Source organism: Acipenser ruthenus, chromosome 1 (genome assembly GCF_902713425.1).
Source record: "Acipenser ruthenus chromosome 1, fAciRut3.2 maternal haplotype, whole genome shotgun sequence".
NCBI lineage: Eukaryota > Metazoa > Chordata > Actinopteri > Acipenseriformes > Acipenseridae > Acipenser > Acipenser ruthenus.
In genome coordinates, this window is record NC_081189.1 from 80,289,732 (window position 1) to 80,316,792 (window position 27,061).

Consider the following 27,061-nt stretch of genomic DNA (forward strand, 5'->3'; position numbering starts at 1 on the left):
ACAAACACTCACATACATGTTAAGTGAACTGTCTGAGCAAAACGAAAGGGCAATACAGGGCTTATTTACTATGTAACATTTCACATTCTGTAAACATTTATGCACAATTAATTGATCCTCGGTCGTTGTACAAGGTCTGATTATCAATCTTGATTTACCCACGGATTCTCCTCATTAATACACTAGGTATGTTAATGGAAGAATATATCTTGTCCTTAAGGTTGCACTGCACCAGATAATGGAGGCTGTAGCCAGGTCTGTGTGGCTTTGAGTCCAGTGAAGTGGGAATGCAAGTGCATGCCAGGCTATCGACTGAAACCAGATGGGAAGCATTGTAGTGCAACAGGTAGGCTTTTAGTACCAGTAATGCAAGATGAGTTTAATGCAATGATTGGATGTGCATGGCACCAATTCCTGAAATTTGGGAAGTTTGTTGGTGTCTTCTGTTGCTGAAACTAGATTGTGTCTTAATGTCCTGTCTGTGAAAGAGTGAAAGTATATAATCTTTCTTTACCTACAGGTGGCTAAATAAAGCCACCAACTGACTCTAAATATCAGGTCTAACAAAACCAAGCAGCAAGAGAAATGCCCAGGGTCCAGTTGTATCAGGTATAACTTGAATGAATAATGAATTACACTGTCACACACTACCACACTGACTAAGCTAGAAAACTACAAATGATGACGTTTGAAAGCAATCAAAGGAATTAGAATTTGATTCCCATGTAATAAAAAGAGCTTTAAGATTTTTTTAAAATAACATTTTATGATATTTTTCAGTAGAGGTATTTTACTTTTTTTTTTTTTAAATCATTTTAGAAGAATGCATTTATTTTGTAATGAATTGTTTTGCAAAGGTTTTTTTTTCTGTAAACCCAAGGACATCTCAGTGAAAAAACAAATTGTATTTTTTTCAGTTAATTAAAAAATGATGTTATTTGTATGGATGTATCTATAAATCTTCATGTTTTAATTTACAGTAATTAAGTGCAGTTTTACATTGGTTTTACCAGGTCCCAGACCTTATTTGCTTTTTGCAAATATCCAAGACATTCGGCGCATCAATTTTGATGGCACAGCTTACCACAGTCTACTAGATAAGCAGATGGGGAGAGTCTTAGCTTTGGACTATGACCCTGTTCAAAGTAAGGTAAGGTATTTTATAATCATTGGATTGGAAAGTGCAGTGAGGACAAATTACTTTAAATAATCTTATTTAAAAAAAGTTATCTTGATACAAAAGGCTCAGTTAAAATCACTAAATAATATGAACATAAAAAAAAAAATCTATTAGAACTGTTTTGCTTATATACTGCAATTGGGAAACATTTTAAACACTTTTCCAATTTCTTTATTTGAATGCAGGCCATGTCCGACAAACAAAGCCACAACACTCACAAACCACTGGCTGAACTATGTGTTACTACTTGGTCATACTTTCAAAGCACTCCGGTATTTTATTAACTGATATTTGTTGTTCAAAGGAGAATATTCCATCTTAATGATATGCACTGGTGAGACTGCACTCAGAATATTGTGTTCAATTCTGATCACCACATTACCAAAAGGACATTGTAGTCTTGGAGAGAGTCCAACAAGAGCAACCCCAGATCAAAGTTAAACCTATCCAATACATTAACTGCAGAAACCAAGACCAGAGGGCAGTTAAAAATTGGTTGGAGACAGACTTAGACAGCCATGTTATTGAGGCTGAATTATTAGGCTACTTTAAGACCTGACTTGACCAAGTTTTGAAATCAACCAGCTACTTGGAACCAGACGAGCACTGATGCCTGAAATTGCCTCCTCTGGTTTGTAAATTCTCTTATGTTCTTATGTTCTAAAACTGAAACATAAACAACTTGAAAGAGTGAAAGAGACATTGGATTGGTTAACATGTAAGAATAAAAATAAATCTCACGCTTTTGGTAGTACTGATTTCACCTCTAAGCATTTATCGGGTACTAACATGAAGCTATCTTACAACACTATGCATGGTAATTTTTTTTTTTTTACCATCCTTTTCCATGGTTATACTATAAATTGGTTTACAATGGATTGCTGTGTTTTTTAATAAGTTTTACCATACCTTTCTGGGCTTCACAGTGCTTACCTATGCTTTCACTATTCTTTATTACACTTTGCTTTGCTTTTAGTTTTTTTAAGGGTGTAAACCAAGCCATTGGATCTATTTTGATAATATAAACAGCAGCGTATATTAATTGTGCTGGTGCTTATCCCAATGGTGATTCACTGACCTCCTTAAGAAAGAACATCCCTTAACACATTTGAAACGTAAACAAATATGTACATGAAACTCCAAAACTATATTTGAAAAAACAATACAATATTAAGCAATTCAAAAGAATAAGCAGTAAATAAAGATACTGTTCTTATTATTGTATTATAGTTTATTAGGTTTGTTTTTGTTATTCTTTTTTTTAATTCTCAGAAATAATACTATATACTCACACAAACAAACACTGAGGCTTTGAAAATGATTACATTTTCAATGATGCATTTTATGTATGTTCAGTTCCATGAACTAGACTTTTAAGGCTGACCCGCTGATGCAGTGCTTGAATGCCTCAAGCTCTCTTGCTTATACACAGGAGTTAGCATCAGTCTGTGCATGCTATTTTCAATACTAAGTGGATTAGATAGCTATATAGCAGTGCACCTATGAACCGTATTACATTTAACCCTTTAATACAAGTAACCCTTTCAGTTTGAACATAGCCAATCCCAGTGATGGAACATCAAAATACAAATGAGAAGAAGCACACTATGAAGTCCGAAACACAAGAATTATCTACCTAAGATTTGCATCAGACTGAGTTACTTCATCTGGCATATTGCTCAACTGGACCAACAACAAAGTCATAATACTACTAGAACCTATCTTGCCATTTTTAAAAAAGACATTTCTATCTCCATGCTATACTCAGAACAAACACTTGTTTGTAAACTATCTCACTACATGCACGCTGATGCATAGCTATGGTTTCTCGTCATAAGTGGCAATTTGCCTAACTGAAACGCAGTCTTTCCACCATAGCACTGTTGTTAAGACTCATTCTGCTACTGAGTGCTCCCATATTGTCACTGTATTTAACAGCACATGTGTTAACCCTTAATGATGAGCAACAGCCTCTTCAGTGAAGCTTAGCTGGTTTTGTATTCCAGGTTTATTTTGCGCACACAGGTCTGAAGTGGCTGGAAAGAGCTAACCTGGACGGGAGTGAACGTGAGGTGCTGCTGCGTGAAGACCTGGATTATCCTGAAGGGCTAGCTGTAGACTGGATTAACCGTAAACTGTACTGGACTGACCGAGGGTAAGTCTTCCTGGGTAGAGATGTGGAAGAGAAGGGCTAGCTGTGGACTGGATTAACCATAAACTGTACTGGACTGACCGAGGGTAAGTCTTCCTGGGTAGAGATGTGGAAGATTCAATGAGCTGGAGAACCAATTTACTTGTAAAACCTTTTCTCCAAGTCACACAAATACATTATTATTTTTGGTTTTTATCAAATACATGCTTGGAATGGCTACATTATGTGAAGTACAGAAAAATAGTAACACTAACAAATCATCCTTGTTAACCCTCTAACTATTATTATTATTATTATTATTATTATTATTATTATTATTATTATTATTATTATTATATGTTCAGAAATATTACCATAGCAGCACTGCTTGGAATTACAGACTAGTGAGCGAGGGGTGACCTTTTGTAAGTGCAAATCCAGGGTGTTCAAATATGGTCAAACATCCACACACCTAAGCTGTTTAATGGCATTTGGCCTTGGCACATGTGTATGGATATTGGACCTTATTTGAACATCATGACGTGTTATTTCTTAAATATGTAAATATATAACTAAACTACAGTACTGCATATCTGATGCAGTTTTAGTAACAGTTCCCACTTGACTGTAAATTATAAGTACAGAGCAGGTAAAATAAGTTTATTTATACTGCAGTTAAACTCAGCACTATATAATTATGTTGTAATTGAAATCTAGGAGATTCAGATAACAAAATATATAGTAAGGGCATCTGCTGCCCACCTGTAAATTGTGTCATAAATCTATCTCAGATGAACATTTATATTAAACCTCAGTATTACATGAATCACCATAGATAAATACAGATTAAATGTCTAGACTAAGGATAATTTGGAGTGTCAGGATTGGAGAGCGAGAATTATATTAACATCATGCTCTGCTCAAGAATTGCAATCTTAATCCTGTCCTGCCTCAGTCTAACTCGGGTATTTACATCATTATTTCATACTGTAATATTGAAGAAATAACAAGGTGTAGCACACTTTATAAACCCAGTTATAGGTATTACCATTCAAATTAAGGATGCTCTAACATTTTAAAGATAAAGACCATAATGAGCAGGCAGGGCAACTCAGGTGCCAGAGCTTTCATTGCAACTCATTTCTAGTCTCTGTTATGTGTCACATATACAAACCGAAATAGGGGCAGAGCGTTTCGAAGCATGGAGCCATACAAATACATACCTTGTATATGACAGAGCACATGTTTTGAACTAAATCTACTTTGATGTCTTCAATTAAATAGCATGGCATGCATAATAATCATTTTCAAATGTCTGGCAATTAATACAAATACCAAATTACTGTGTATTAAAAAAACATGTTACAAAACAAGTGTAATGGTTATCCTTGTGAATAACATACCTCAAGACCTTTAGACTATTGGAGGTAACAGTATGGTTTCCTTCCTAATACGAAACCAGGTGAATTTTGCTAACAAATTATTTATTACATCACCAGATTATGACATCACTATTGTAATGGAACTCCTCCTAGTGGCTGATGGGTAGTAATACTCACATAATAATACTCTGGCAGAGCTTGCTCTTTAGTTGCATGGTAATATGCTCATATTTGAACTGTGGGGTTACCAGATCGGGTTGTCCCGCCCTTGCCTTTCCATTCAATTCAATGAGCTGAAATTTCATTACACTATGTTATGTCCAAGAAAGCATGGAACACATTTGTATTATGCATGCAACGTATTTGAGTAAAAATACAGAAAGATCATAGAACCTTCAAAATAGTAGGTAGCCTCTTCAATTGTCAATTTTAGAAAACAATAGTGTATGCATATATAAAAAAGAACAAGAAACAAAATATATATTTGGAATTGAATAATTCTCTACAGGAGTCTTGAAGACCATTTGTATTTTTTTCCCCAAAGTGGTCATACTCTCTATATATGGGCCTAGAGTTAATGGTATTAGTGCTGCTATAGAAATGTGTACATTATAAACACGTTTGTTGTTAATTGTTGCTAAATGCTTTATTCAGGCTGTCCAGAATTGAAAGAAGTGACCTAAATGGTGTTCACAGAGAAGTGATCATCAGTGAGGGTGTTAACAAGCCAAGAGGAATAGCTGTGCACCCACTGGCAAAGTAAGACCTTGTACCTTTCTCATTACATTTCAACTTTTTAGCTGTAGGTATTTGCTGAGGGGAAATGCAGTATTTATTTGGGTTAAATGAACACATCATCAAAGAAGAGTTGGGACTATAACATATAGAAGGGGCATTCACTTAGAATCATGATGTAGACTTGGACCTCACTGCACACAGTGGTAGCTACTGAGTCCATGGCATGATTTCATTTTCTCGTGCAGATGGAAAAGATTATCTGATGTGAAGATCGAAACAACTTCAAGTGCCAAATCTGCACTGTTTTTATTACACTTTAATATAAACTGTGACCTCAAACTAATTTTCACTTCAAATCTGTCAGTCCTGTTTAGCAATAATGCTGGTCTAATCTTTTACTTGGGTCAATTGCTCAAAGCAAGCAAAGTTTGTCATTATTAGTGCCACCTGCTGGATGGATGTAAGATTGCACCTCTGCAGACACCTGCTTGGTGCCAGGCCATGCCATGTTAAGAGTGTTTAGAGCAGAAAAGTAGTGACTCAGTGCAAGAGGACCTAAATCATTCCTCAGACCATCTGTCAGAGATAGAAAGAAAAAATACCGTAAAATTAAATTTACAGCATCTGTTACAGTAAAAATCATAAAGAGATAATGACCAGATAATGCCAAACTTTGTGATATTTGTTCACACGGGTGGGTAGTAAGCCTGGACTTAAAATATTAAAATAGGCTGATATTCCAAATAGTAACACAAATTCCACAAAAAGAGAGCATAGCAGCTAAAAGCCCAGGTCCCAGGTAATAATAAATACCTTTATGTAATAGAAATAAGGTAACACAATTGTTCAGTTCAGTGTTTCTTGTTTCTTCTCTTCCCAAGGTTGAAAACAAATAAAAGTTATCATTAATTTGAACTCTGTAATATTATATTTGAAGAATAGCAGAGTTCCATGAAGTTACACAAACATGTCTCCTAGTTGTCTTTAACTAGGCTACACCACATAGTAGTTTGTTGTCTTTTTAAATGAATACCAAATTATGTCAGTTATCCATGTTCAAATACTCAATTGTAAATTCTGAGGTAAAACGTTAAGCAGGTACATATTGAGGCTAATGCCTTCCTCAGATATGTATACTATGGTGCTTATAACAAATACTTTCACTCACATAAAGACTTGATAGGACAGATGAGGCTTTTGTGCTGTGTGAGAAAAGCATTTTTCAGTGTAAGCCCATTGGCAGACTATCCGCTAGAAGCATTATTGCTATGATTTTTATATCTAAAATAAAAGGAACCTGTGGCTGATTTTGTTGCATAAAAAAGCCATATAGTAAGATTGGTTTATATTAAAATTTTTATGGTGCAGTGTGTAATTCACCTTGACTTCATTTTATTTGAAGGAAGCTGTTCTGGACGGACTGGGGTGAAAAGCCTTGTATAGAAAGCTCTTCCTTGGAAGGTGACGTCCGACTGGTTATTGCCAACACCACCCTTGTTTCACCGAGTGGAATCACCATAGACTACCTGGCAGACAAGCTGTACTGGTGTGATGCCAAGCGATCAGTCATCGAAGTGGCAGATCTGGATGGCTCCAACCGACGGATCCTGACACAGAACGAAGTAGGTGAGGCTTTTGGCATTGTTCTTGTCAGCTATTTACTGGTTCTGTGTTTGATAAAAAAAAAAAAAAATTCCAAAGTGCCTGTGGCAAAGAGGTTTGCAGTGCACAGGTGATGCGGTGCGTAATTAACAGACAGAGAAGTGTAATCCAGTTGGAAAGTGCTTTCTTTTATTTTATAATTCCAGGTCTGATGACCAAATAATAATCCCCGGAAATACACAACAATCTGTAGGGTACGGGGTAAATAAACATGGGTATGCAGTCCCAAATAATAAACACACGTATCCTTCCCACAATGTACAAACACGGTCACCAGTCCTGGGTGCGTGCTGTAGTGCTTGCGGTGGATGATACAAATTTATTCGTGACAAAAGTGCAGTGCTTCTTCGGGTTTTGTGCTGGCCCTTGGCGACAGCTCCGGAACTTGTTAGCCGTCTAATAATAACAAACAAGAACAATCAGAGACAAAACAAACAAACACTCATGATACGTTTATCACAGATTTCACACGGTCCTTCTGGGTTATATCTCTTAACCAAAGCAAAGGAACAGATTGGGTCTCTCAGTCCCCTTTTCATGCCGTCACACATGACCCCTTGGTAAACGAGTGCAGCCGCCCCTCCAATCCATGACTGCCACATCGTTTCCCTTCCGGGTCGATGAGTTAATGCACCGGAGTTCCACCCGCTCTCTAGCTGGCCGACTTCCTTTGAACCCTGGGAATGAAGTGTCTGGCCAACTCGTCCAAGGTACTCTGTTCTCGCTACTTAGCGCCCTCACAGGTCGGGAGGGAGATTTACCACCAAGAATCACTGTATTGCTGTCACAGTGCCTTAGAAAGAAACAGCTTTCTCACCCCCTTTTTTCCAGGACGCCCTTTTGATGTAGCCGTGTTTGAAGATCACGTTTGGTTCACTGATTGGGAGAAGCCATCCGTTATGAGGGTTGACAAGTGGACAGGGCAAAACCGGGTGCGTCTTCGAGGGAATATGCTTAGACCCTCCTCCTTGGTTGTTGTTCACCCATTAGCCAAACCAGGTATGGCCATAGCTCTTTTCATAACATCAAGTCTTGTTCATTGAAATGAAGGTATTGGTAAACAAGGTGCTCAGTCCAATATAGATACAATATAAATCAGACCTTTATAGTTAAGGATTTCTCAATTATCAAAACATCTTTGAACATTTTCTAAACATGTTTAACCAACTTCCATTGTGGTTTATTAAACTGATTTCTCAAAGAGAATTAATGTACAGTATAATATTGTATTGTACGAAATACAATATTTACTGCTAGCCAAACAAATAAACAAAATTGAAAACCTAGATGTTTTGCTTTAGAAATTCCAAAAATCATCACATGATACAAGTCAAGGAGGCTTCTTGATAGTTACATACAGTATGAGGTTGTTGTTCATTTCCTGGTTTCCCCAAAAGGTGCTGATCCCTGCCTGTATGAAAATGGTGGCTGTAGCCAAATTTGTGAGAACAGGTTTGGAGTTGCTCGTTGCTTGTGTCATGAGGGCTTTGTAAAGCATGCCGATGGTGGAGTCTGCCACCCTATCAACATTGCCTTGACAACTCCAGGTGAGTAGAAGCTTGTCTTCTCAGTGATTCTGATGTTCTAAAACTTCACACTGTAACTGTAACACTGCAGATAGATTAAGGTCATTGATAATATTGTCAAAAAACCCTGAAGAAACCACATCTACAACATTTGCAAACCAGTCGGTGTGAGTTAAAGTTTAGCTTTTAGCAGGTTGTTTGCTATTTTTTTTTAATATATATTAAATGGGGTTTGTACTATATATATATATATATATATATATATATATATATATATATATAAAATGTATTTTATTTTTTTAATTATAAGACAAATCTATGGTTTATGGGAATCAGTTTTTATACACAAAAGCCCTGAACAGTCCCGACACAAGTGCTATATTGTTGTTTCTCACATGTCTTGGCAGTGTCTCGTGCGACCCTTTCTCACAGTCAGCTCTTGATGTCAAACACCACATTAAGAGATGAAGGCATTCCACTTGCTAATCCCAGCCCATCAGCAGCCACTGAGGAGGCTGCTGTACACAAAGAGGAGCAGCCCAAAAGCATCCAGGTGGCAGAGATAATGGTATCAGGTACAAGTCAGATTAAACAACCTGTTTCAACAGCTGCAACATATCTCCTTTTGAATGAATCTGCACAAGCTGATCTGCCTGTGTGGTTGCAATATCAGATGTCCTCATTTGCTCCAAACTGATTCAACCCATTGGACCTGTAGCGGGGTAGCGTCACAGCTCAGATGTTATTGGCATCAGACACAGAAAGCTGCCAGTTAAATGCGCCAATACACAGTTTTAATAAACAAATATACACAAAAATAACACAGAAAAAACACTTCACAAAACACACTTAACAAAATAAATGGCACAGGGCCAAAACAAAAGGGTTTACAAAAACTCCTGAAAGTAAACAAGATGGGACAGCACAGCACGGAACACAAACACGCACCTCCACCTCCACCTCCATTACCAATATTAATCCTACTGGTCCTAAACTAACACCCATGAACACCTACTTTATACACCTTCCCATGTGTTTTGACATGGAGAAATGTAACCCTCTCCCTGCCAACCCAGCATCCCCCACACAAACACACACTGGTAGGGCTTCCACCCTGCCACAGGACCCTATACTAAACCATGGTAACTGTATAAAACTGTCAAGAAAATTGTAGTTGTAGGAAGTAACAGTTAATGAATTGTTCTGGGTAGTGTCTTACAAGTTTTACTGTGCAGGTTATTATTATTTATTTCTTAGCAGACACCCTTATCCAGGGCGACTTACAATTGTTACAAGATATCACATTATTTTTACATACAATTACACATTTATACAGTTGGGTTTTTACTGGAGCAATCTAGGTAAAGTATGTTGCTCAAGGGTACAACAACAGTGTTTCCCACCTGGGATTGAACCCACAACCCTCCGGTCAAGAGTCTAGAGCCCTAACCACTACTCCACACTGCTGGCCTACAATGTACACTTCTCTTTATTCCTTTCTTAGCTTTTATGTAAAGCATTATGTAAGACCCATATTTTTGTGTGATTTTCTAAACTAAATACATTTCTGGTATATTTATTGATAATTCAAAATTAAATTTGCTTGTACAGTCTTTACATCATATTATTATCACAAGAAAATATATGAAAACATATTTTATTTACTGTTCTGTCTCTGGTCTTTAATGTCAGAATCTTCCCTTATTTGTAAGACATGGTTTACCTGTGTGCATTTTTCCCCTTACAGATCAAGATGATTGCTCTGCTCTTGAATGTGATGTTAATGCTCAGTGTTTCCCAGCACAAGGGGGCGCTGTTTGTCAATGTTTGGAAGGATTTACCGGCGATGGCAAAGCATGCAATGGTAGAACTCCTAGGATACTTGCTGAGATCTATAAGTGCCTGCACATATTTACTGCACTTCTGGTTTTCACAAATGTATTATCTTATTTAATTTAAAGATCTACAAATTAAAAATGAATGACAGACAGTTTATCGGTAACCTATGAATTCAACTTTTTTTTTGTCTCTTGGAAGACATCACTGTGAAAACAAGACCTTATCATGATCACATTGTATACTTATATAAATAGATAAATAATACAAAGTATGATATAGTATAATAAATGAAAGCTGTATCAACATTATCAGTATGAACAGGTAGTCCTTCTATACAAGTGGTCTTTAAAACAAGTTTGGTTGTTAATTATTATTATTATTTATTTCTTAGCAGACGCCCTTATCCAGGTCGACTTACAGTCGTAAATAAAAATACATTTCAAGAATCACAGTACAAGTAATAATACAATTAAGAGCAAGATAAATACAATGATTTTGGTTCTAGCAAGTACAAGTATATGACAAAATACGATTCAATAACGGAGCAGATAACAGTGTCAGTGATAGTTACATCAGGATATAATTAATTAATGTATTTGAATTACCAACATCTTGTTAAAAATAATTCTAACATAAATAGAAACTTCACACACTGCTTCTTTGGGCATGCAAGGCATGAGAAGGATACACGCACAAATGTTCAAGTTTTATAAACATATTCCTTTTGAGAATTTAGGACCAATATATTAACTTCTCATACAGAGGCACTGCTGGCTTACAGTCATTACAGTTCCATGCCTGTTGCTGAATTCAGCAGTACACACAAGCAAAACTAGTGTCAGCATGTGAGGTGGCCCAAAATATGGAAACTCCCTACATTCTCGAAATAAGTTCAGACTCTTCTGTTGCCAGGAAAGGCAGAGATATTACTGTTCTCCACAATGAGTCATAACCGTGAACTTTCTTTCCAAATAGAAAAGAAACTGCATAAAGCTGCACTTTCTTTGTGATTTAAAAAGCTCACATTTATTATGTTAGCAACCCACTTTTTCTGTGTTTGCTTTGCAGACATTGATGAATGTGCTGTTGGCATTGCTCTGTGCAGCATGCAGCTTGCAGACTGCATTAACACAGAGGGTAGCTATGTCTGCAGGTGCCATGTTGGCTACAGCGGGGATGGCTTGTATTGCTCAGGTGAGGAATCCCACATATGCCCCAAAACATGGTTTTGACGTATGCAATTCGCAAACTAATCGCAAACAATAGTAATATTATGTTTAATGGATTAGTTACAATAGTGTGTGGACTGTTTATCTTATTGATTAGGCCACACCCTCCATACTTCTGTATCTGTCAACACAGCTTTTAGGTCACTTTGCTCACTAATTCTGTTTCTGGACAGTACAGATAAATAAATAGGACCACTGCCGATATCTTTTGTTCCTTTCTCATCCTGTATACACCCTACTTCTCTGAGATTTGTCCATGAAGGATAATGGCATTTTATTGGGCAATTAAATTACTTTAATTAGTAAAGGTGACAAAAAAAAGAAAGAAAAAGGAAAGGTAAGGGAAGAAAATACAAACTAAAAAAACCTCGCTAACTAGGGCGATGTTTGCAGTTAGGTAAAAAAAAAATTAATAAAGATTTAAGATAAGTAGATTATCATATTTATTATTTAATTTTTTGGTTGATGACTGATAACTGGAAATGTAATTGTATTCCAGCCTAACAGCTGCATTCAGTGTTTAGATTACTATGCATCTTGATTGATGCATTTCAGATGTGACAATACTCAGCATCCATTGTCTCTTTTTACACATTTTGTGACATAGTAAGTGAATGAGAATGAAGGGTGGAGATAAGCTGTTTATGTGGTTATTGGGGATCATTAGAATTTTACCAAAAGTAATGTTTTTTTTTTTACTGTTCATTTGTAATGAAATAATTGCACTATGTATGGGAGTTGTTAATTAGAAAGAAAATGGTTGTTTGTGATGTGAGTGAAGCTTGCTATTTGTTTTGGCAGATATCGACGAGTGTAAGTTCGAAACCCACAGCTGTGACAAACATGCCGATTGTGTCAATACAGAGGGAAACTACACCTGCACATGTAGGACTGAATATTCTGGATCAGGCTTCATCTGTGAAGGTGAGTTGTACCACTACACTGTCCTGGAATGATAATAATATCATTACTGCTGCTTTGTTTTATTATGGATATTTATATCCATTTATTTGTAATTGTTACCATAGTCCACACCAGACATATAGTGCTATGTTAATGCAAGTTCCAATCCAAATGCTTCTGTTCTTCTGTTCTTGCTATTGCAGAAGTGGTTGCTCCTACCTCTACAGTGAGGACCAGCAGTTCCTCTGAAACTACCACCCACTGGCGCAATGATCACCTGGAGGACTGCCCGTCTTCATACGAGGACTACTGTCTCCACGGAGCAGTGTGCTTCCACATTCCAGAGATCGGATCCTACGCATGCAAGCAAGTGTCTGGTGGTGTTACTGTACCCATGTGTTGTTTTGCTTATCTAACTGTGGCCTCACCCTGTAGAGACCCCACCTTATCTAATATTGCATAGGATTTGTTATCTTGAAACTGGGTGGTGTTATGTGCATGACTCAAGTACATGGAACACAAAAAGAACTCATAGGAAACTTTCTTCGTAGGGGGGATTGTCCATAATGAAATTGCAACAACATCAAAACTGTTTAGATTTTGCTTAAAAGTGTCATAATCACATTGTTGCTGCATGGGCTTTTGTAGCCAGACTACGCCACAGAAGGTATTGCGCCTTCAGAATTTAGTTTTAATTTACTAAATCACCTAAATTATGCACAGGTCTGTTATATCGGGCAAAATATTATACTGGGCACGAACAAAGAGAGATCACCAAGAAGTAAAAGTGTAACAATTTATTTATAATAAAATCTCTTTACCAATCAGTTACTGGTTATAGTCTGTGCATCAAATGTACAGAACTTGCAAATAGCAGGCAGGTCTATTCCATAGACAAGTAGATTCTAATACAATACAAAGAAACAGATCAAAGGGGAACTTTTACACTTTTATCAAATAGCATTGGAACATAGCACACCTTGAATACTTCAGATGTGCAATGATGTGTAACTACAAGATGGCAAAGCCTGCACATAGCCTGCTTTATGGTCTTGCTTTTATCAACATTTGGTTAAAAATACAAGGGGAAATATTTACTAAAGAAAAGTTACACCAGGTAAAACAAACTGTTAATATTACACTGGTGAGAAACAGCCTATAGGTCTTCAAAATGTCTGAATGTTCATATTTAATACAACACTGATTTTGATAAGGATACATGGCTTTCAAAGGATTGTTTCCACATGCTCTATCACCTTAAAACATGCAATGGATGTTTAGTTTCTTTTTCCAAGTCATTCACTATTCACAAGTTTTACTAAATTAGATTTTTTTTTCAAGAGCCACCATTATTCCACAAATAGTACACAAGGCTTTGCAGGTAATCCATGATTTCTAGATACAACAAAGCAGGCCATTACCTGCACTCTCAGCTTCCATTGACAAGTTGCAATTTTTGCATTAGGATATACTGTACCTGATGCAACAAACCTATAAGAGGCAGCTAATCAGCCTAATTACAGTAAACTGTTGCCATTGGGGCTTCTTTAGCCTGGAATTTACTGATAAGATCAGGCCGTCCATCTGCCTCAGGTCTTTTAAAACCTTACTATTGTGTTATCTGAAACCTAGTTAAGGTAATTACTTTCCGTTGGTATAAAGTAATGATTTGGTTCTACCTGTGAGGTCATGAGAAGGAAAACAAGGCATACAACTATCAAACAGAGAAACAAATAAATACCTAATTTTACAGTTCCTGCACCATTTTGTTATAATTCATAGGCTGAAGCATTTCAGTCATTCAAGGTTCACTGTATTCAAAATGCATAATTAGGCTTTTTCCAGCTTTAACCTTGAATACTCAAATGCCCAAGGCCGGCACGCAAATTAGCTTTCTTGTAGCCTTGATTTCTGCTAGAGGGAAAACTGTAATCCTGGTTTGCTTATTCTGGGAGCCAAAGCCAGAGAATAAGGAATTCCAGTAGGTGATGTAGCAGTTCAGCAATTGTTTTGTTTGCTGTTTTAGAAGCCTGCTTATGCCATACCACCGGAGAGCCTAAAGCAAACAACAGAGGAGTATTATCACTGCTGTTCAAGACAAAACTAAACACAACGCAGAATGTCAATTTCAAAATGAACATATCAGACATATGGAGAGTGTTTCCTCAACCGAACATCAGATCCATTCATGTGTGGAACTGACATTTACATTATTATGAAAATGTTTGTGTATGACTCTTACGCTTCGGTAATGCATTTCAACACACCTTGTTTATTCAAATATGGCATTGTCATCTTAGAAACATGACAGTCCTGACATTTATGATGTTATTCCTTGTCAGTTTAACATAAAACTCAAGCAGACAAAGGAACCAAAAAGCAACTCATATGCCACAACCTACTCAAAATGAGCAACCTTTCTTCTGTGGGTGAATCATCTTAGTACTTGTTCAAGTTATTATTATTTAACTTAGGTTGCCCAATAGATTCTTGACATTCACTGCTACACTGTTATCCTCCATAATTAGGAGCATAGTATTACAGTAGGCACTGCTGAATGTGCTTATTTTTCAGCATTTTGAAAAATGAACACTTGGGGGCACTGAGGTACCATCAATGCTTTGGTTTGTTTTGATGCTGTATTTTGAATAGTTTTTAGCCATCAGAATATTTAAACTTTTTTTTTTCCTTTCCTTTCATATTAGCTGATTAATTGCCCTTAATTGTGCACCTCCAGGTGTATTGTCTTTCCCCTCATAGTTAATGCTCAGCCAGTGTCACTGATAACACAGCCGGTAAGTGTATAATTAATAGAAATGCATGTTGTGTATTGACAGCTGTGTGACAGGCTACATGGGGGAACGGTGCCAGTACAGTGACTTGGAGTGGTGGGAGTTGCAACACAAGGAAGAGGAGAAGAGGCGCAACCTTACTATTGCAGTCTGCATGATCATACTGATCGTACTCCTGTCTGTAGGAGCCTGCGTAACGTACTGCTACAGGTGAGGCTAACCTTTGCTATTGTAGAAAATACAGCAGTATACTAACATACAGCCAAACTTTCAAATAGGTGCTTCTATTGATGTACTATTTATGTATGTATCACTTTGAATAAATGTAAGGTTTATGAATTACAGTACATTGTTATGTATCTGGATGCTTCCTTCATATTAAATGCAGTATTAAACTTGTTTGCATAATTAAATATTACTGGCACTTTTTTTATTAAGTGTTACCAAAGCTACAGCAGTATCTTTTCATAAATGATACATGCATACTGAAAGAAGTAGTAGATCAGGGGTCTCCAATCCTGGTCCTGGGGGGCTGGTGTCCCGCCTGGTTTTTGTTCCAACTGTACCCTAAATTGGACCAATTAATTAATTTAGGGTACAGTTAGGGGGGGGGGGGGATTACATTAAATTAAAATAATTATTTTCTTTGCAACAAAGTGTACATTAGAAAAACAACCTCCCAATTGTTTGTGTATCTGGTTGACTTTTATGGCATTGGTGTTGCTTGGTTGTTCATGCTGTGAGGTATACACACTGGTATACACACAATCTGATCTGCTTAATAGAGTAAAGAGCAAGTTATAAACTAAACAAACCACATTCTGAATTGCTTTATAAATACTACAGAGATCATATTTTGCAGGGTTACATTTGACCAAACTTATAGTGGGGTTCAAAATGAAAGCATACCAGATTTGTGACTGACCGACCAATATTCCTTATTTTTGTCTGTGAACACATTAGTAAATATCTACCAAGTGAGAGTACAGTGAGTTGAAACGAATGCAGTCTGTGTATTCAGTATTCTCCACAGACTTTTGCTTTCATAAAAATGCTGAATTTAATCAGCCTTGGTTTTTTTTGTGTAAAGCAACTCTTATTCTCTCTCTAGACACTTCTGTTTTCCATTTCTCTTTGTATATTTCCAGTCTGTAGCTCTGTGAATATTGAAGTGTGTCCCTATAGATTGTCAGAGGAAGAGTAATCTTCTCATTATTCAGTTCTTGTAACAGGAGTGTGCCCTTTTCCCCCTCTAGCAACACAGATGAGCACGATAGCTCCCTGAGGGCCACCACCACAGCAGTGGCGGTTCCCAGTTATACATGAATCCAATACATTCAAACTCTCCATTTTTATAAAGTGAACATTTTCTTTTGCTTGATGTATGACAGACAGGGATCAAATGTGAAGCTTATATTGATGTAAATCAGTGAGGCTCCATGAAATCCCATTGGCTTGTACTAAAGCATGTCTATTAACAATGATATAGCTGACAAGATCAGTGTCTGTGGGTGTCCTTTAAATATAGCCTAAAAAGCTGTCCCGGTCTGTGGAAATGTCTTTTTTTAACAGCATACTTTGTTGGTTAACAAAATTATATGTGCCAGACCTACAAAAAAACAGGTTATCTTTTGTGTTCCACATTCTGAAATCCAGAATCTGTGCAACTGTGTTGCAACAAAAGATTAAATAAACTGGAAATCCATAGTGTATGAGATCATATGTATTATTATATGCTTAGCTGTACATCTACATGTGTTTATGAAAGGATAAAACCACAAATGGCCATGTAATGTAGGTTGCTAACAGTGATAACTAAGATCAGTTGTGTAATAGCTTTACTAACAGATCACCAAAAAATGTACAAATGAATGTTGAGAGCTTTTAAACTCAATTTACTTCTGCTGTTTAAGTACATGATTCCCTTTACAACTGTTTTTCTTATTCGGTCACACTACGTTGAATTTGCTCTTTTGACTTACAAAGCAGCTGAGATCAATTCAAGCTTGTTGATTCCTAGTAGAAGTGTACGCTTTCAATTACACGCTTGATTTGGCTTGTACTACAGCAATTACAGATATAACTAGGTCATTTCTGCACCTAAAAATGGACCCACTGGTCTATAACCCTTATTTAACCGAGGCATGGTTACCAATATTTCTCCTGCAAATTGCCTTTCTCACTTGACTGGTAGTACAAGGTGGTGGATCTTGAGATTTGTATCTCCTAAAATTGCCTGCTCGATTTACTTTGAGGCATGTTAAAATACAATTCATTTTTGTTCAGAGTACATATAATGTATTCTGGGTTTGCTCAAAAGAATATAGGGTCATACAAAATCAAATGTACACAGCTTTCATGAAGCAAATTGTATGTGTGTATTTTTGTTATGACAAACTACATTCAGACATACCTTTGTAATAATAAACAGATGTATTATGTGGTATGCACAGTTTCTTATGGTTTTGACAGAGTTGTGTCACAACAATCTAAAATGAGATAGGTGGCACACTTGCTTCTGTGACAAAAGGTCAGGCATTTATCCTTGTACAGGAATACCTGGAACACACTCCATCTGCCAGCACTCCAGCATGTGGTGGTGGTACTTTGTGGAGTTACAGGTGTCACTTATCAAAATAGAAAAAGGAAAAAAACAAGCAAGTGAAAGCAGCAAAAAGAACAAGAACAAGAACAAGTCGTGAAGCGGAGCTGGTGTCTGCTTGGATGATGCAGGCTGTATCTGTGCACATAGAGTATGTGCAGTGTAGTGTTTATGAGTTATGAGTTAGCATATAAATAAACGTTGTTGAAGCTGACACCCTGGGATCCTTCAAGAAGCTGCTTGATGAGATTCTGGGATCAATAAGCTACTAACAACCAAACGAACAAGATGGGCCAAATGTTCTTATGTTCTTATTTATATGAGGACACTGTTTTAAAATCAATTGTCTTACCTCTTATTAACATTTACATGATTATCACTGCCCCCCCCCCCCCCCCGTTTTTTATTGTGTAGAGGATGCTTTGGTTTCTTAAATGTTTTTTTTTTTGTATTCTTTAATTGAAGATATGCAGAATTTTCAAATACATCGCTGTTGGAAAAAAAATAATCCAAGTTAAAGCATAAAATACAAAAAAAAGAAAAGAAAAAAGAGACAGAAAACATGAGCTTGGAACTTTTAACCCTTAATGAAAGTATTATGTTCCATCCATTTACAAATTGTTAATTAATAGCAGTACAATATTGGCCTCCAAATGATACACTATTTGTGTCCATGTTAATGGAATGCCATTTTGTGATCTCATGCAGTAACTGTTTTATTGTTTTGATTGCAGGTCTAAGAAGTACCCAATGAAGAGTCAGTATGCTGATGACATGAGTAAGACCTGCAGCAGTGACGACAGCGTAACCGAAATTTCCACCAGCAGTGGGCAACGGGTAATTACATAATGAAATGGGCATGAGCACAATGAAGCACTTCTTTCAATGAAAAGGAAGCCCAGATGTTGTGTACATACAGTTTTGTATGTGCAGGACTACGTAAGTGCTTTGTGTTGAACAGTAGTCCAGATTGTTTTTTTTATATAGCTATGGTTCATGTTTCTATAGGGTTACACAGAGTCTTTATTTTAATTCCCATTTAGAAAAGGCTGTGGAAAAACGTGGTCCTGGCATATGATGGCATATGCATGCATGCTTGAAGATACCTTCTGTTTCTTTCTTTTGTGACAGTGAAAGTGTGTCTCATAATCTTTCAAGAAATATTAATAACAACAAAGCACATAACAACCGAAAATAAATGTCGAAAAACTAGTCAGAACATTTGTCACAGAGTTTCACTGAAAAAAGATTAACGATTAAATGTTTCATTGACTGTGAAGCTGTTAAGCTATCCAAACAAACACAAGTACATTAAATCCTGATACAGCACATCATTCAAAGGCAACCATGAAATGTTTTTTATTACCATTGCCTTATGTACAAGTGTTTACGTGTACCCTTATTGCAACCATAGTTTATATATTGTAAATGTCCAAAGTGTATTCAATATAAAATGTAATGATATAGGAATTCTACAGAGCCCCTAAAGGGACATGGTGTGATTAAAAAAAAGAAGGTTAGTGTCTGGTGGAGTTAGTCCTTAATACTTGTAAGAGATTTTGTTAGCCTCATTTGATTTTCTCTTCTTTTGTAATTTATCTCACAGTCTTTGCAATACTGTAATTTCCATAGATGAGCCATCATCTTGCGTTGCAGTTGCACTCACCTTCTGAGATTAAAAAGTGTGTCGGTCTCAATAATAACTCGTAAATCACTGAGATACACGACTCAATTTACTCCTTATCATGAAGACTTTCATGGGGTTAAATAGCTTTCTCTTGCGAGTTAGTCTTCAGGCGCTATGATCTGTTGTATAAAGTAGCCTCTACTGTATAATGTAGAGGGCATAGATGTGCATATTTTTTCTTCATGATAAATAACTTGCAAATGCTGAATCATGGCTCAAATGACCCCTTTCGCATCTGCTTTTGTAACCGGATGAAATGTTCCAGACAGTAAGAGAATACAATTGGATGCAATAAATAATGTATTTACGTGAAAATAGCATGAGTCTTAAAGCACATCAGTTTTGCACAGTTGTTATGCCATGAGGAAAATACAGTGATTGTCTCCTAACCTATCCACGAGAACACCAGGGGCCCATCCAAACATCGGAATCACATTTTGAGGATTCCAAATGTTCGCTCAATTACAGTACAAATACATAAAGGTATGGTTATACCTCTGTTCGACACGGGTCGTGGGGTTGAGCAGTGCAGCGGTGTCAGTAGCCACCGCTTCAGTGGATACCCGTTGTCCCCTATTAACCAGCCTCTCAGACTGTCATCCCGCTGAAACACAGCTGCTGTCTGCAAATTAGCGTGGATAAACGAGTCATGAGTGAAGCCAGGATAGTTTGCATACACGTTTGTGATGTAGTTATTGGCATCACAGATCACACACTACTTGCATGTTGACAGAATTATTATTATTATTATGTATTTCTTAGCAGACGCCCTTATCCAGGGTGACTTACAATTGTTACAAGATATCACATTATTTTTACATACAATTACCCATTTATACAGTTGGATTTTACTGTAAGGTTCCCTTACAATTTATTTAGAGGTACCTATTCTTTTTTAATTCACACCATGTCACTTTAGGGGTTCATTAGAATTCTGCCTGTATTGCCTCACAAAACAACTGTTCAACAGTATAATCCTCAAGTGTAAAATATAGATATAGTTAGGTAAAATATACATCAACACAACATTTACAGCAATTAATCCTGAATGGAGTACAGGTACCTCTGTAAGCAGTATTGAAATTAAGTAATTCATCTTTCGAATAGCTATCAAGCAGTAATACTTGCTTGGGACATTTAATTGAAAATGTTACCAACATTTGTCAAATGAAACAGTTACGGTGATGCCTAAACTTGTCTCGCAGAGTTTTTTCTGTTTGTCTTGGATTAAGTCTTAACTACTTATCACCTGAGCTAAGTACATAGACAACAATTCAAAATAAAAATGAAACACTATCTCGTAATGCTGTTTTGGTTTAGTGTGATAACCTAATAGTTTGTGAGCGGGGTTTCCACAACCAGTGTGTGTCTGTGTCATCAGGTAACAATAATGCAATCCTCAACAAACAACAAACTGTCTGCTTGTCTTAAAAACAAAGGACACATTTCTGCTTTAAACAGTTCTCTGTTCTGCACCTCTTGCAGCATGTATATAAAGAAGGTATCATTCATTTAAGATGGAAACAGTATGGGATTTAAAAAAAAAGAAATCCTTAGCACCCCAAAAAACTATTATTAACCTGTCTGTTTTGGAGATGAAATGAAGTCAGTTGGTTGTCTAGTCTCTGAGCAGATTTAATAGTAGGTTATCTCAGTTTCAACAATAATACCTTTCAAAGAGAGAATTACCAGAAATTATGGGATTAGTTTTTTAAAGTAATAGTACTTGAACAATTTGTCATTTTTTCCCACTGGTTTTTTATTGTTTGTTTACAAGATTTCATATTTTTTAAAACAAAACCATATACAAAAATAAGAATAGCCTTTTTTCAAACATATCTTTAAGTGGGCATACTGACGGCATACTGAATGGGTTCTTTGTGCTTTAGCGGATATGACACATTAGCATTGGTAGTTCTATATACTGGATGTATGCTCTGTTCTAACATCTTGATCCTGTCTCCGGTTGTTTCAGTTCTATGTTGTCCTGGAACATGGCTCAAGAGGGGATGGCAAAGTTATCCACATGGTTGGTTGTAACAGCAGACAGGTTTGCCATTCCTGTTCCTCAGAAACAGGTGAGCTGATATACACAGGGCTATCTACATTTTTTTAGTTTGTTACTTTTTCATTGGTCCTTGTTAAAAACCCATTTGAATTTTCTATATTTTAAACTATCAATAAATATGTGACCAGTCACCAAAAAAAACAGTCGCATGGTACCAGATTCAATAATATGTTTCCCTACACCAGGGGTCTCCAACCCTGATCCTGGAGAGCCTCAATCCTGCAGGTTTTGTAGGTGTCTTCACGTTATCAATGGCTAAAGATCTGGAACAAACGCTAATCTTGGGCTAATTAAGCCAATAATAATTAAATTAAGTAACTGAGAGCTTGGTTGAAACGAAAACCAAGAGATCCCTGATCTACAGAATTATACTTTAAAACAAAATAGTTGCTCGGAATTTTCATTACAGCAGCAGTGTGAAAATAATAATGAATAATGACATGTTTTAAATCGTTGTTTTACAAAACCCTCTCCTTTTTTCACAAGGAGAAAGTGTAGTGTCTGAGGAAGCTTGGAATTTGCAGAGGGATGGGAAAGGCCTGGTTTTTGTTCCCCAGGTGCCTTGCAGCCATGTGCAGCAGGACACCAACAGGACTGTCCTCCATCTTAGACAGGAGGAGAACCTCATATACCTGGAAGATAGTGAATCGGATGTGAGTGGGGAGAGCAGGACACCTCAGCCTGTTTGACCTTGTGTCATTCTCTCAAATCCACACAACATTGGACCCAGGACAGGGGAACTCAATTCATTTAAAACATAAGCACCAGTAGAGGACAGTGTTTGAGAGCAGACTGGACTGTTTTTATTGGTAAAACTTTGTTTGAAGTTGACTTACATAGCATTAAGTTTCGTTTTGTAAGACTCAAGCAATGTAAGCCAACATTAAAAAGTAGTGGTGTGTTTTTTAAATTTATTTTTAAGGGAGAAAAACACCTAACTGAGATAATCAACTGGCTCGATTCTCATTTACTCATAGTCATCGTTAGCTTTTTTCAGAAAGGAAACTCACACCAAATAAAGTTACCAAAATAGATATAAACGACTCAGGCATTTAGTTTAACAGCTTGTAATTGGTTGTATATTGTGTGTTGTTTTTTTTCAGAATTGTAAATGGTGTTTTGTCTTTTCAGAAGAAATTTTACTGCAAATGACAATTTGGAATACATAACTTTGAGAATCTAGCCCACAGTCTATTAAGCACTCTCAAGTTGTTTGTTTCTAATTTAGAAAAAAATAGCAATTATTTAATGATAAGCAAATGTAATTTATGAAAGTAGTAGGGACCCTCCATGGGGTTGCATAGTGCTTATGAAGGTGTTATGTCTCCCCCATACTGTAGACTTTAAATATTTTTTATTGTAGTTTGTTACACTGGTTGCATTGGAATTACGATGTGCTAATAATCAAAACACGTGAATGGTTTACTAGAGATTTATTAATATGAATCCGATATTATACAAAACAGTGAGAATTTACCTGCTAACACAATGTAGCAATTTGGGAAAGTGCTGCTCAGTACAGGGTGGGATGGGGTAAGAATGGCAAGCCTCTGTTCTTTAACATGGTTACCATTCGAAACAATAAGTCAGTTGCTTTCAAATAACAGCTGAGGCGTTGGGTCTTTGACGGAGTGATTGTAAGCTGATTGATACAGTGTGAAACGTCACTGTGGGGTGCTAGTTTGAAAAGTTGTCGATAAGGTGAGTCCTCACAATTTTCACAGTATGTTTGGAAAAGGACTTTAAGATGGCGAGTTAAACATTACTTAGATAAATATCTGTGTATATAAATCAGATGTAGGGGTCTATTTTAATGATCTAAACAGAGGCAGTGGCCGTTTTTTTCTATATTAATCTTTCATCCCAAGAATGATTTATCGACCAACTTTTTGTCATTACAGCATACTATAAAATACAATGAAATGAGTTCAGCAAAAAGTTAGGTTTAGAGTTTTTAAAGTGGCAGTATAAAGATCCACCACTGTTCAGATTATTAAAATACACCCTATTAATGAATACCTTTTAAAAATAAAAATATAATATTTGCAATACTTGAGAAGGGACAAATTAGTTCATTTTAACTACCAATGTGCTGGCAGGGGCTGTGGAATGACATGGCTTGTGATTAAACAGTTGAAGGAACCATACATATAGGGACTATACAAATACACTGTACACTAACACCAGCACTTAAAACTATCAATCCATTTACTGCAGCTAGTGTATTGTGAATGGTATTGTTTAACTGTGCCTTTTTTATTTGCCAGCTGTGAAACCTGTTTACAGAGAAGTAGCAATTATCAAAAGTGTATCTATTCAAAGAGTATCAATCATTTTAAAAAGCGTTTTTTGAAAGTACTACCAGTATCTAAAACCCTAAAAACAAAAATATCTTGCTAAATTGCGCTGTATGTAGTGCAAAACTGCACACATTTTGCATTTTAGATTAAGTGCTTGAGTAAATATTATATTATAGTCCATACTAAACCAGAACTACACTTTGGTCCTGAAAAACACTGCTATTAATGCCACAGCAATGCAGACACTTACTATACAATGCTGCAGGCAATTTTAATATAAATACACCTCAGCTATTTCTTTATGGGCAAAATAGGAGCTAGCTGGGATTTGCTCTGATAAACAAGTTTGTAAAATCGAGCTTCAGCTCGTTGACACTCCACTGTGTATCTGGAAAGACATTTACATACTAATGATGTCATTGTATATGTTGTCTTACATTAAATATAATTGTTTAAAATTGGTGGCATATTTTCCATAATTGGTTGACTTCAACACAGGTTTCACTGAAGTGCATGCTGAATAAGCTGTTATTTTCTTTTAGGGAAGCAATTGAGAAGATAGGTGCTTTTTATTTTATTTTGGAAAATCATAAATGATGTAACTGTTTCACCTTTAACTAGTCCACAGCATGTTTGTATTAATAAAAAAGTAACATTAAAATGACTATAGCTAATCAAGTTGTGGTTGTGCAGATGCTTGCATTTGAATGCACATAATCCTTTTTATTAAATATGTTTGTGACACTAAGCTAATTTATGTAAAACAGTGGGTTCAATTCACAAAACGTCAGCTTGGTTTTTATTTTAATATATTTTGTAAATCATTTATGCTTGAAACATGAGAATAAACACCAACCCCTCCATAAAACTGAATTCAACAACACAACATGGAGGCCTATTATTATTTGTGCTAAATGTGATTAAAAGTTTTAGAACAGGACCACAATGAAATCATGTTGTGTTTTTTTAACCAAATGTATATAACCTTGCTATATAATGTATTAAGCAAAATCTCTTTTTAATGTGATATCATATATTAACATTGCTTCTCGAATACAAACTATTGCTTGTTTACAATGTTTTGCTATATTGTAATAGTTTTATGTACTTGTAGACCCATTTCAGTAAAAAAACAACATTTCAATTAGTGGGAACTGTGTTTTTGTTTTGTTGTACATCACACATACAATCTAAGATTGTAGGTTTCTTTCTGTGTAACACTGTTATTGTATGTCACAGAATAGATTCACGAAGGAAGATAACAAAACTAGTTCAAATTGATTAGCACTGCTTTCCACAGGTAGACTTTCTAAATGGTGTTGTGTTCCTGGATGTGAACCCCAATAATTCCTAGACGTTTTAGAACAAGTAATACAATTAAAACACCCTCATATGTATTATACTGTATTTGGAAGTGTTTGAGCAATTAGGCACTCCCCTAAGGGATTAGTTGCACAAGGCACCCTTATTGCACCATAGTCCATGCACATTGCTTTGGATGCTGTGGACTAATTGCCAAATAGCTTTAGTAAAATGGCCATGTAATCTAAGCTGCAACATATAATTGGAAAAACATGTTTTTGGTGTGACCCTCACAAATGGTTCATCAGTACCATGCTTACATCATCTGGAAAGATGTTGCATTATCAGTTCTACATGGAGAGCAGATGTTATTTCAACATAACCTTTCTTTGTAGTGCATGCTGCCTTCTTTGACCATGATTCTATAATATTTGGAAACACTGATCTAGTCAAGCTACAGCATAGTCTCACTGCAAACAAACATTAATCTGGTTTCTCTATTAATAGCTACAAGTTACAGCACAGTCTCACTGCAAACAAACGTTAATCTGGTTTCTCTATTAATGGCTACATCTGAATTTCTGGACCATAGAGTGGTAGATTGCAGAGATTTATCAGTCACGCTGAAATCCAGAGACCCCAAATTACTGAAAAATCTAACCCTGGGGGAATTCGCCCTTGCCTTCGCTATCTACAGAGATGTGCTATGTTCAGGATACCCAAACTGCAGACAAGAACTGGATTCTTACGAATTCTGCATACTGGAGCTATCTGTCAGATATGGAGGGACCATGTTTTTAGATTACCACAAATCATTTTCACCAAAAGCAGCACCTATTTTGGCAACAGATAACCACATCATCAACTGAGCACAACCTGATTTAGACCTATTCAACAGGATTTTCAGCAGTCTCAGAGCCAACACATGCGGTGTCTGCGGTTCCACCGGCCACTCAGCCTCTCTCTGCCTGAAACCTGCTAGCCCATACGGAGTGTTTTATATACACTAAATTTTTACAAAATGTTGATATATTCCGTTATGCTTAAAGATAGTAGTTATTTTTAAGTGAAATTGCGGAATTCCAGTCCTTATTTATTTGCTTCATATGTGTTTGGTGGAACACATGCAAAATATGGCGTGTGTCCAGGCACTTTACATTATGTAATATATTGTGAATACATTATATAATACATGTTTAGTAAATATATTGAATAATACATTTCTAAAAAATACATGGACAATATCATTGATATATTGTTACCTGAAATTATATTTTAAATATATTTAAAATATGTTTAAGCAAATACATTGTAAATATATTTTCCATATGATGAAAACGGGCCAATTTTGTAATATGTTAAATATATTTTATATAACGTTACATACATAATACATATATTTTTCCATATATTTTATCATTCCCAAAGACTATTTGTTTTATATGAATAATATGTTTACAAAAATATATTTAAAATATATATTTTTTTAGTATGGGATAGCCTCAACCTCCTTGTGAATAGGATGGCTTTGTTGGTGATGTCAGACCAGGAAGAAGCAACTCACACACAGACAGACTGGAGTATAACTGCGCTGCGGCGCGTTTATTAATAAATCAAAGGTTTTAAAAAAAAAAACACTTTTACAAACAAAAGGGCACATGGGCCAAAACAAATAAACAAACAATAATAACAACAAGTATCGTGCTGGTATAAAGCCAGC

At 36.3% G+C, this 27,061-nt stretch overlaps 1 protein-coding gene across 3 annotated transcripts in view; it reads left to right on the top strand.

The window, feature by feature from the left end:
• Positions 1-25,186, top strand: part of egf (epidermal growth factor) — a 56,309-nt gene extending 31,123 nt beyond the window's left edge. For 2 of the 3 annotated variants that reach the window (XM_034035830.3, XM_034035831.3), the window contains 16 exons: positions 221-346; positions 1,014-1,150; positions 3,187-3,335; positions 5,348-5,452; positions 6,834-7,057; positions 7,925-8,092; positions 8,491-8,640; positions 9,027-9,194; positions 10,367-10,483; positions 11,527-11,652; positions 12,489-12,611; positions 12,794-12,956; positions 15,428-15,592; positions 18,719-18,821; positions 21,647-21,749; positions 22,226-25,186. In XM_034035830.3, the coding sequence (XP_033891721.3) occupies positions 221-346; positions 1,014-1,150; positions 3,187-3,335; positions 5,348-5,452; positions 6,834-7,057; positions 7,925-8,092; positions 8,491-8,640; positions 9,027-9,194; positions 10,367-10,483; positions 11,527-11,652; positions 12,489-12,611; positions 12,794-12,956; positions 15,428-15,592; positions 18,719-18,821; positions 21,647-21,749; positions 22,226-22,428 (2,330 nt within the window). In that variant the 3' untranslated portion in view covers positions 22,429-25,186. The remainder of the gene's footprint in view (positions 1-220; positions 347-1,013; positions 1,151-3,186; positions 3,336-5,347; positions 5,453-6,833; positions 7,058-7,924; positions 8,093-8,490; positions 8,641-9,026; positions 9,195-10,366; positions 10,484-11,526; positions 11,653-12,488; positions 12,612-12,793; positions 12,957-15,427; positions 15,593-18,718; positions 18,822-21,646; positions 21,750-22,225) is intronic. The other variant, XM_059030633.1, reaches the window with a different exon arrangement.
• The last annotated feature ends 1,875 nt before the right edge of the window (positions 25,187-27,061 follow it).